This window comes from Lampetra planeri, chromosome 10 (genome assembly GCF_965212315.1).
Source record: "Lampetra planeri chromosome 10, kcLamPlan1.2.h2, whole genome shotgun sequence".
In the NCBI taxonomy this organism is placed as follows: Eukaryota; Metazoa; Chordata; class Hyperoartia; order Petromyzontiformes; family Petromyzontidae; genus Lampetra; species Lampetra planeri.
Window position 1 is genome coordinate 11,155,355 of NC_136116.1, and position 11,857 is coordinate 11,167,211.

General features: G+C 41.4%; 1 protein-coding gene across 4 annotated transcripts in view; it reads left to right on the plus strand.

The window, feature by feature from the left end:
* The window catches only part of LOC144721030 (eukaryotic translation initiation factor 4B-like), a 30,106-nt gene extending 18,594 nt beyond the window's left edge, over positions 1 to 11,512 (plus strand). For all 4 annotated transcript variants that reach the window (XM_078598326.1, XM_078598324.1, XM_078598325.1 and 1 more), the window contains exons 11-14: positions 2,927 to 2,997; positions 6,187 to 6,289; positions 8,120 to 8,186; positions 10,538 to 11,512. In XM_078598326.1, coding sequence (XP_078454452.1) covers positions 2,927 to 2,997; positions 6,187 to 6,289; positions 8,120 to 8,186; positions 10,538 to 10,603 — 307 coding nt within the window. In that variant the 3' untranslated portion in view covers positions 10,604 to 11,512. The remainder of the gene's footprint in view (positions 1 to 2,926; positions 2,998 to 6,186; positions 6,290 to 8,119; positions 8,187 to 10,537) is intronic.
* Positions 11,513 to 11,857: the final 345 nt, after the last annotated feature.

Below are 11,857 nucleotides of genomic sequence, written 5' to 3' on the forward strand. Positions count from 1 at the left end.
ATGAATTATCTCAAGTCAAAATGAGTCCAGATCTCATTTCTGTGTAACTCGCATGGGATTGTGTAATGTATGCAGTGGCAAGGAAGCACAAATTAATAAGAACAGACCTTAAATTCAAACCAATGCACAGTATACTGGGAAGAACTCGGGTATATTGCTCTTGTAGAGGTCATCTAAAGGGTGCCATTGTAAGTATTTGGCCTCCTTCCCAAGTTAAACAGATGTTTAAACATGTTTTGCTTTCGTAAAGGATCTAAAAAAAAAACCCTCATCTACCTACCAGCACACATCGGTTCTGTACTATAAAAAATTATCCAGACCGTGCTCACTTCATGTGGCAGTGTTTGTCGGCTTGGAAATGGTTAGGGTTTAGCGTGATTTGTCACACCGGCGCATGTTGCCCGTTTCGATGTTAAACGTAATGAGGCCAGATGCTGCGGTGGTCGCTTTACGAGCCCAACTCAAAACTGTCTCGAAGCAGTAAATCAATGAAGGAAGCTGGATCCCAACACCTTGTCTATCCTTTGCACGGGTTTCATCCACCAGAGCCCCGCACCTTAATTTACGGCTTAATTTTTTTTTTATTTCCTCCCTGATCTGATTCATTGCTCTTGCGTGACTTTCATCAGCGTTAGGAGTCAGTGCCGTCACTGTGTAATATTGACTATTATGGGCACTCTGCACTTGCTCATTACGCGGTAAATCCCGGTGGAGTTCAGGACAACTACATTTTTCTTGTACATTCACTCTTGAGGTGGGAGAATAATTTTTATTTTCTATGCATATTGCAGTGCTGTCATGAACTAAACTGTTATAATTGGCTAATTGTTATTATCACTGTTATATCATCCTCGCCAAATAGTACTATGTGATCTCATTCTTCTGGCAGCACAGTACCCATACTCTCACTCATATTAGTTAATATTTAACATTTTCGGAGGCGTTCCCTCCATGCAAACGGGCAGGGGGTGGAGGTAGGAGCCGCCCATGCCGCTCCCCCGCGGGGCGGAATGCGTGGTCCCCACACCCTTTGCACATGTGACCTCCTGCCCATTCTCTTCAGTTCAATGACTCTATCAAAGTCAATATATAATGGCCCTTGCTTGTCATCCACGAGTAGAACATGATAAAGAGTACAAAGAGAGCCTGGAAGGAGGTCCCAGGGAACCAGTGCTTTCGTGATCAAATAACGCATTCACGTGGGCGACTTCCGCCAGCAATAGCAATGCGAGTCAATCGTGGCGTTGCATCGCGAGGCGGCTGACAGCGTTGCCGCGGCGGGAGCGCATGCGTGGGAGGCAGCCCTCCGCGGCTGACTCCCAAGTGAGCCCAAGTGATCAGCGATCTTCCCACACGGGGGACTCCCGCACAGCGCACGGGGGGTCGTCTCAGGTGGCTCTGGAACGAGTGGTCCCGGTCGACCAGGGATGCATTGGCGCATTGCATGATAAGATGTGGATACAAGTTAATATCTCAATCACCACGAGACATCTTTGTGGAGTCGCAACCATCCTGTCGTCTGGTAATGGAGGAGGCTCTCAAAACCGACGTGGCATGGATTTTGGAAGTAGGGGCGATAGATGTGGTTCCGACTTCTCATCGGGGGCTGCGGGTTTTACTCGCAATTCTTTATGGTCCCAACGTCTCCTCAGGGCTTCTGGGTTAAAATGGACTTATGAAGCCTCAAAACATTCTTGAAGAACCATCGTTTCAAGATGGAGTCTGTGACATCCATCACTCGGACGATTGTCTAGCCTCCATAGACCTCACGGATGCATACCTGCATGTGGTAGTGCATGGCAAGGACCACAGATTCCTCAGGTTCACTGTACCGGGGAACCTTTATCACTTCAAAGTGCTACCATTCGGCCTCTCAGCAATGCTGAGAGTCTACCAAACTGCTGACTGGTACCCTAGTCTGGGCGCCATCAGCAGAGGTGCTTCAGAGATCGAAATGTCTGGTGGGGGACGGCCTCCATTCCAGAGACATACAGGTGTAAGGGGCAGCTATTATCAACTGATGTTAAACCGAACTCTTATCATGGGTGTGGCAGCGTTCTGGGCCGGCAGGGCAGGCGGGTCTCTGGATGAGATTTGGAGAGCAGCGGTGTGGAGCAACACAACTTAAGTTTGCACGCCATTACCGCCTTGACGTGTCTTCCTCTCAGGATTGACGTTTCGGTAGGGCTGCACTGTCATCTGCGGGTCCAGTAAGGGATTACTGGTAAGAGTGGGCAGTCCTGAATTTACCCACCTCCAGTGTCAGATGGTTCTGTACCGGCTCGCCAAGTACGACGACTCAGAGCTGGGATGATACAACTGAGGTATTAAACTAGAATTTCAGTAAAGGCTTAACGTAATCCTGGTTTTACCAAGTAGTATTATCCCAGCTCCACACCCACCTACCCCGCTGAGTTCTAAGTCATGTCCTGTCGACCTCTAAGGTGTTGTTCGCTCGTGGATGATAGTCAACGTCCTCTAAATTGGCTTTGATAGCATAGTCATTGAACAGAGGATAGAAAGGAGGTCACGGGGGGGGGGGGGGGTTTGGGGACCGCCCATTCCGCTCGTAGGGGCGTGGCATGGGTGGCTCCTCCCTCTTCCCCCCTGATATGGAAGGAATACCTCTGAAAATTTGGAATATTAATTAATATGAGGGAGAGTCTGGGTTCTGTGCTGCTGCAGAGGAACGAGTTCACTAATTATGACTCGGAGCCAGGATGATACTACTTTGTAAAACCAGGATTAAGGTAAGACTTTACTGAATCCTATTTTTAAAGCATATGAATAATTTTACGAAAAATACGTATTTTAATGCGTAAAATATGTTCTGCTTTTAAATCCTAATAGTTGTGCCAGCTTATTTTATATGATTATGAATTACACTGTTAATTCCTTCCTCATGTCTTGCTCTTTGGATCTGCAGTAAAGGCAACGTTCCACCCAAAAGTCCAACAAGCAAGGAAGAAAGTGGTGGCAGCAGTACCTCTTCAAAAGGTAATGTTATTAAAAGGCAATGATCCCCTGCTTAGCCTAAAGGGGTGTGATTTGTATGAAAATATGAATAAAAATTAATATGAAGAACTTGTAAAAAATAAGTGAATTCGCAGGGGGGCTTTCTGAGGCTCCAGTATTTAAACGCTTAGACACTGCTCGTCCACTATCGTTCGTTACACCCCCATTAGCTATGTGTGCTCTTTTTCTGTCCTCTCGAGAATGCATGTTGTGTGTTAATCCCTGTAGGTGTCGTGCAAAAGCCCCAGCAGTGATCAATTTACAAGCACTAAGCACCTTTTATGCAGGTGCATTCAAGCGACATGGTGTCATGTAGTGCGAATAGTTTGCCGAGTACAGCTGAATTGTTATGAAGTACAGCAACCCTGTTAAACAGCAAAACAGTCGGGTTGAAAAGTACCTTGTAACAAACAGTGTAGATCTTCTCTGGGGTAAGAATACCACTTGCAGTGTCATCCAGTCAGCCATGGTCAATCCACTACTGGATGACCATGGCCATAACCTTGACTTATTAAAAATGAAATCTATAATGCGAGGGAACCCAGGTTTTGTGGGCCAGGCGAGCGATCGATTAAGCCTTGAGCATAAAAGTGAACGCCACTTGAGTGGTGCAGGTAAAAGGATGCATTGTCTCGGTCATCTCTCATCATTGCTGCATGAGGTATCTGCATATTGGCACTGTTTAGAAGAACCTAGTCTCCACACTTGTAAATGGATGGTAACACATTTTATTTTACGACAATGCTGTTTTACATTAATAAAAAAACATTTACAAAGCCACTGTCAAGATAGACTTGTATAGTGGCTACCTTGTGAAACTTTCTCAAGAATGTTGACCAAGCTGGGTCGACCTTGAACAGTCTAGTTCCCCCCCCATAGATTGTGCATTGGCGTGTAGCAATAAACAGGTGCTGACGTGGGTCGTTTCAAAGGCAGGCGTTGCTCCTGTCCTAAACGTATATGCAAGCTCCCTCGAGCAAACACCTGGGACTTAGTCACAACAACGTGGAAAGCATTTGTGTTGGCTTTAGTGCCTGCCGTTGCAGTTCACTGTGTTCCCACTCGATCAGGGAAGATCACAGCGTCTCGCACGTTTGTCTTCCAGAAGGTGGCCCTGTAGGGTGCTTGAGAGCAGAACACATTGCCTGCTGGGCAAGTACTCTGTGTCGTGCAGTCAAAGCGAGAGAACAGCATTGAGAGAGGGAGAGAGCCCATATCCCACTGTTTAAGTCAAGTGTGAAATGAATGTTTTTTTCCCCCACTCTTGAATATTGAACGGTTTCCGTGGGTTGTTTTTAAACGTTGCCTCTGGTAATGTCATATCTCTGGTCATTTTGTTAAGTGGCTAAATAAATAATGACAAAAAGTTGCGTATATTGCCTTCATCACAGCAACAGTGTTGCCTCTTGTGTTAAGTCCAGCTATACAATTCAGTGTCTCAGCACTAGGTGATAAATAAAATGTATTTTTTTCTGTTACTTTTGCTAAATCTTGCACACGCATCGGTGTAATCATTGATGTATTAAGTCGAATTTACCTGAAGCTTTGTTCTCGGGACCCACAATGTTTCCTTATTTTGCCCACTGAAACACAAACAGACTTGTGGGACTTGCACGCACAATTTTTCAGCTGCTGCCCCCTGATCTTGACTGCATCGTAAGTTAGTGGCTGACCCTACAGCCCCCAGCATGTGGTAGTAATGTACTTTTATCACCATGCAAAGGAGAATCTGTGATGACCAACATATTTTTAGAATTTCTGTCTTTTGATCATAAAAGCTGATTTCTATCATCCGTAGTATTTTTTTCTGAAGCACCACAATACACTAACAAACCTATTTGCTTAAATAGTTTCGGTTATGATACAAATTTGTAACAAAAAGATATCGCCACGATCTTGGCAATTTAAACTGTAATTAGAATTTTAGAAGTTAAAGAACTCTGTAAGCGTCTTGTGATTTTAATTATCTTCATGCTTTCATAATAAAATGTATAAAATGTTAAGTCACACTCCATTTTAGATATATATTTTAAATAACAAATTTATTCAGAGGAATAAAAATCAAGTAATTATATCTTCGCTGCTATGGATCCACAGGGTAATCTGAGTCTTATTTTTACACCTGATAAATACATTACAGCGCATCGATTGATCTACTTATTAACGCCTTGAATTGCGCACCTGTCTCTTGCATGTGCTCCCTGGCATTTGTTACATCAGAAACGGTGGCACATAATTGATTGGGTCAAAAGGAATGTGCAAAATGTTTGTAATTGATTGTGACGCGCCTTGTTCCGTTAGAACATTGCCATTCGTGTAAATTGTTTTTAAAGGACTTAAAAATAGACTAATGCCATTTATAGCTCTGCATCCCAGAAAAGAAAGACATTTATCTGAAGAAAATAAATAGTTGAATTTACTCCAGAAGTACGTGAATGTGATGAATTTATTCAGTTAATATTTCTTCACGTAAAAAAAAACGCCTCGGTTGGAAAAATACCATCGCCAAAAGTTGCAGTGATACTTGGCAACAGAAAATAGTTATCCATGAATGTGTGATACACTTGGGCAAATGAGTGTCAGCATATTATATGTGCAGTGATGAATGTGATGTTAACTGTGAATGAAAATCGGCTCCGCTTTGTGCAAAAAATTGCGCACTCGTAGCAAACGTTGCATTACCAAATTTCAGGCCATAAATGTTAATAATGTGAGTGCTGTTGGTTGGTATTTTTAAATCCAAATTCTTGGATTGAAATGAAAATTTCTTAAAAGTAGAATGATACCAACACTAAAATCAAGATTTTTTTTATTAAAGCAAACATTGTAAAACTTGAATTGCTCTTTATATTACTTTTTCCATGGCGCAGTGGTTTGCACACTATGCTATGCGCTGGGCTTCATGACTTCTATACTTGGCCACGATTAATTCAACTTCAGTGGCAAGTCGATCCTAAACCAGTCCTTGCCCTCCCTTCGCGAACCTGCATTGACCAGCAAATTGAAGTATGGTCAAACAACTCACATGACCGGCATGGGAGTGGCAGGTCTTTGTTCAGCATGTTGTTGACAAAGCACTACATTATTTCAAGCATTCGTGCAGTTTTGTGGAGAGCGGAAGCTTCAGCCCCCCCTCTGTTTTGTGCCAAAACACCTTTTTGTCTTGACCAGATGGAGATGATGACAAGAAGGGGAGTGGGAGGGCGGCCTCTGCAGGTGCTCCTCCACCGGAGAACAATGCCTGGGGCAAAAAAGATGCGCCACCAGCTGATGGGTAGGCTGGCCTCCGGAAGAAATTGTTCCCAGCCACAGTGCCCCCCCCCTTCCCCACTAGCTCAATGTCGGCATTGACTTTTTGCTTCGAGCAAACAACTGCTCATTGGCTTTTCATGCAAATAAATAGTTACAAAATACTGTGCTGTTGAGAGCTCCTCAAGAATGGATGTGCTTAACATTTTAAAAGTACCGTTATATTGTTACTAATTAATGGTAACTTGAAATTCTCTTCGAGCGCTGTATTACGTGGCTACATTGTAGTGCCACATCTAGGAAATCGTCCTTGGATAACGTATGTGCGTATAATTACATATGAATCAGTAATCAAACTTTGTACGTGCTATGTTTATCCATTCTATATCATGCTGAGAAGTGTTTTCACACATTGTGTTGCATGAATGTTTTATATTCCTGGCATTGTTGCTGGAGAGGGAAACCTCAATTATGCAACATGTGCTCATTTGTGTCGGCATCACAACTTGCATCGAGATGATAGGCTCCAGGGTGGAGTCCAGCTGTGCAGGTGGGCAAGTCGAGACATCTCTTTTTGAACGTGCTATATTTATTGAGCAAAGAATTGAAAGTGTGACTATTTCACAATCACAGTTGAATACAACCAAACTGGAATTTTCATTTTTTTACTGTATTGTATTATCCATTGACTAAGGGTTTTTTGATGGGCACTTTAAATGTATCCATAAACTGTTTCATGTAATTTATAAATCACGACTTACACTGAAGTGTTTGACATTTGAACTTATTTGGTTTTAAATTGTTGTATATATCTTCACCCTTCACAAATGTGGAAATGGCCTAGCACTTAACATTTTGCAATTTGTAACAGCACTGCCACGTGTTGGGTGTGTTAAAATATCTGCAGACGTTTTTTTCTTAATGTCTGGATTTTTCTTTAAATTATGTGCAGAAAATAACAGTTTTAAGACCATCCAATGGTGAGGGTGGGATTTTTTCTATATGCTCACCACATGGCCTAGCAATTTTATAAAGTAAATGGGCACATGAGGTTTTAACTAAAAAAAAACCCATGTTTTTTTCACAATCGAGAAACTGAAAAAAAACCTTGCTTGATTTGTGTTAGAATCCCACATCAAATGGTCTGCTAAATTCCCTTACATCATGGAATAGCGCTGTTTAGTTTTCTGTTCTAAATGGCCTGTGCACTTGCTCGTCAGAGGCAGCACAATTCTCATCAGAAATCAATGCATGCGGTAGAAACTGCAACAATGAAGTATCATTGACAACTTGTCAGTGCTACTCGTTTTGGCAATGCAGAGTTTACTCAGAAAAAAGTGCTTGCGTTTCCTGGCTTTTTTCAAGATTTCAGACCGACAGTCTTGATGGCACTTGCTCAAAGCTGTGCTGTTGGGTTGAAGCTAATTGCATCTTCTGACTTTATTGGTTGGGATGATTTGCTAGAATGAATTCAGCATGTTTCTTTTGCTCAACATTTATAAAATGGTGAATGAAGCCAAATTCTTCGTTCCAGTAAGTAAATTACTAAATGTTATTCGGTTAATGCAAGTAAATGAATGCATGAAAATGCATGTTGTTTTCGCTTTGTCTTTGGCGAAATTATCTTTCATAATTAATTGGTGTGCAAAAATAAGCCTCTACGTAAAGAGGTCACGTTGAAAATTAAGATTGTACTTTTTCATAAGGATGAAAGTTGTCAGTTTTATCGTTTTCTCACTTTTTGCTCTTCACTTCCCCCCCATTGCCTTAACAGTGATTGTATGCGCTGAAGGAAGAACTGTGTAACATGATCTAATTAAGTAATTTGGTTTTTTCCCCAACCACTGTGTTTCAGCCGTAAAGAAGCTCGCAAGGACCGTGATAAACCGGAACCTCGCAAGTATGAGGAGCCACAGCCTCCTGTAAGCAGATGGATAATGACTTATCAGGGCATTGCTGGGTTTTACTTATTGTGCACGCTTAATTTTGACCCGCAAGTGCAGCACGGATTGGTGTGCGTGTGTCTGCTTTTAAGGCTTATGCCTGTGGAATCCTATCCAGTGTGTGGAAAAAGGTGTTGGCAAAGGACTCAATTCATTGGACAACCTTTCTTATGTCAAGACATAAGCCAGCAAGACGAATGGTTTACGGAAGTTGACATTCAAAAAAAATAATCGAAAGGTTAATGTAGGCTGAGTCTCAACGGAGCTTGTATTCTAGATGCTCGGTAGGTTGTGTTAGAATAATTTTTTTGGCCTTTTTTGTTATTCATGTCAGTTTGCCAAGTGGGCACATCTGCCACAATCTGTTATCCTCTACAGAAAGGGTATAAGATCACAAAGCAACTCTAGTCATCATAAAATGTTCAAAAGTGACCTGAACATTTCAGGCACAGAGGACCATTATGGCTTGAGTGTTGATAGAATACAGGCGATGATAATAGTTGCATACATCTTTTGTGGCCCATGTGAAGCATCACTAGCATGCGAGACAAAGATTCCCCGTATAGTCTTAACAGACTGTTGGGGCAAGTGCTATTAGCAAGTACCTATGAAGGCTGATGCAGTAACACGGAGGGGGTGGGTGGCCAGCACCATGCCCGACTGTCCTTTTCTCCCCAGTGGTGATGATTTAACACACCGCACCAGGTACTCATTTGAGGCCAAGTCGACCTAGGGAAGGTCTAGGACTGGTTCCGTTAATCGTCACTGGAGTGTGACTAAAACTCAGGTCGCGGGGTTCGCAGCGCGGATCGCTTACCGCTGCCATACTACTGCTCCCCCATGCCAGAGTGCAGCGTACACCCGCGTAATGAAAATAACCACGCACGCTTGCCTCCGTGCTCATTTAGCATCCAGTGAGCTGACATTCCAGCTCGGCACTTTATGGGAGAGAAAAAAATTGGCATAAAATGTGAAATAGGTGGCCAGCAGCAAACCTTTTTTCACCCCCTGTTGCAGGCTGGCTACAATAATGGTTTTTTCTCTGCCAAAAAACAAGTAATGAGCTAGTGTATAAGTTGCATTTTTTCCCCTTGGGTAACATATGGCGATCATTAATCAGCAACGCTATTAAGATACATTACTGTGTTTTTACAGAGTTTATTGGAATTTCAAAGCTTTTCTGGATTCACAATATTTAACTTGGGGTTTTATTTAAAAAAGTAAGTTTTTGTTTTGACTGAATTTGATTAATTCGCTGGAGAAATTCGGGGATTAAATGACCTTTTTAAACTGCGTATTATATTTAAATTCTGGTGGATTTAGCATATTTTGTAACTTTTCAATTGAACATTAAGTTATTACTAATATATTTTGGACTTGTACAGCGTTTGCATCGGAAGAAGCTTTACAGAACAGTCACCGTATTTTTTTATAGAGAGGAGAGATGACGGTCAGTCAAAGAAAGATGAAAATGGTGTTGCCACTTTACTTGAACTGGGAGCAGATTCGACAGCACAAATGGCTTGGCAAGGGAGTTTCAGCAATGGTCAAAATGTAAACTTGTAATTTTTGCCACGTGACTGCTCAAAATACTTTTAACGTATTCCAAGTGCATCATCTATATCTATACCTTTTTTTGTTTGCTTCAGATAGTCATTTTTGTCCATGTGTTGGAGAAAAATTGTAATATTGTGTCCTATTTTACAATGGATTTTTTTGTCAGACTTGAGCAAAAATGCATTGTAAAAGCAAAAGTCTAAGGCCTTATCCAGCGTTTTACTAAAATGCATCTTCCACACTTTTAGGAAAAAAACATTTGTAGGAATAGTGATGCTTTTTCATTTAACCGTGGGTGATGAAAATCTTTCCCCAAAATGAGAACCAAGTCCCCGACATCATTCATAATTTGCCTGCTCGCCACATTTTTCAGAGCGGAGTGGTGGAAGGCATTCATCTTTTGTGTTGGTTTTGAAATGGGATGTGATCTGTTGTAACTGGTAAATATTCATAGTTATTTCAGTCAACATTTAGTCGGTGATTTTATTATACTTGAAACATTTTGCCCTTTATCACTGGCTACCATGATAAAAATAAGCTTTGAATGTTTCTATTTCCTTAAGGCCATTCATCCAAATGTTCGAAATATTTTTGCCCTCTGACAAAAAAAGCTATTTTTAATTGCTATTCCATACATTCCCTGAAGCAGCAACGCGATACTTAAAATATTTACTCTTTACGATTGTGAAAAGACGTGGTCTGAACCAAAATGAGCCATAATTTTTTGTTTTTATTCCTTGACTCTTAATCTTTTTTTAAATATTTTTTCACAGGTTTTCTCATCAACTAGTAAGTTTGCAGCTCTGACGGTAGAAGGAGAGGATGAAGACGAAGATTGAGAGCTGGAGTTTTTTGCGCCAACATTTAAATGGCCAAATATAACAGGGGGAAAATTTAAAAAAAGAGAAAAAGGAAAAAGAGAAAAATCGAGAAACAATAAATGAACAGTCAGGGCAAGCCAATTCATTGCTGCACATCGCTTGGAGACTGCTTCTGACTCCATGCTTTATTATTCAATGTGAGTACAGGTAGTTATAGTTATTAAAAAAAACAAGTAGCTTGAAAGTGCTGCAGCTGTATTGAGATTATATTCGAATAATATACAGTGGCTTTAAAATTCTGGCATTAAATGATGGATGATATGAATGCAAATGGAATGGAATTTGAAGGTTTGCATGGACTTTATAATTTGATTAACTTGAACAGTGGGTTTTTGGCTACAGTGCTAAGAAGCAGTGGATTTTAAACATAGCAACTGGTTTTGAAGATGCTTTAAGCACTGTAATTGAGGTTACAGTAGAGCTTCATTATGGAATCAGTAAGCATCTTATTCATTGTGAATATGTTTTCTCGCCACCCTGATTAGCAAATTATGTAAATTAAGACACTTGGTGTGGTGAAAATGTACTAATTTCACAATGGCGTTGTGATGAGGTTCTACTGCATTTTAACCGTCATTCACCCATTTTAAATAGACTTTATTTCAGTGGCAATTTCCAGTAGGAAAAACGTAATCGCATAAAGTCGCTTTTAAACAATGCTGCTTTTGACGTGCTTTTTTGGTCTGTCACGGTAGTGTGTTTAGGAATTAAAAGCCCTGCCTTACAAAAATATCGCTCGACAGCTGTATTGGTTACGCTGCATTCTCTTCTAAGTTCTCAACCTCAAACGAAATAGTTTCGAAATTTATTGGCCCCCCCCTGTTAGGATGCAACTTCAAAAAATAAACTGCTTCTACAATTTGGAAATGTGGCGTGCTTAAACGAAGTGAGTTTGTGTACGAGTGAATGCTAACAATGCTGAGGGGGGTGCAGGATGATTTGCGGGGGGTGAATGTTTTGGTCGGGCAGTGGGTGGGAAAGCTGCCATAAAATAGACGGAACAATGGCGTGCAAAACATTTCATGGAGTATGTGAACGAACCATCATGGTTCATGCTGCGCGGAGCTTGTGTGTTGTGCAGCGCAAAACACTTTGCACCATTCGTTTCATGAACGACCACCGCAAGCTCAAGTTGTGCTCATTCCCTGTGTGTGGAAACAAACTTGTTTCCTTGAACCTAAATGGTGTAGCTTGCTTGACAGCCAGAAGGAA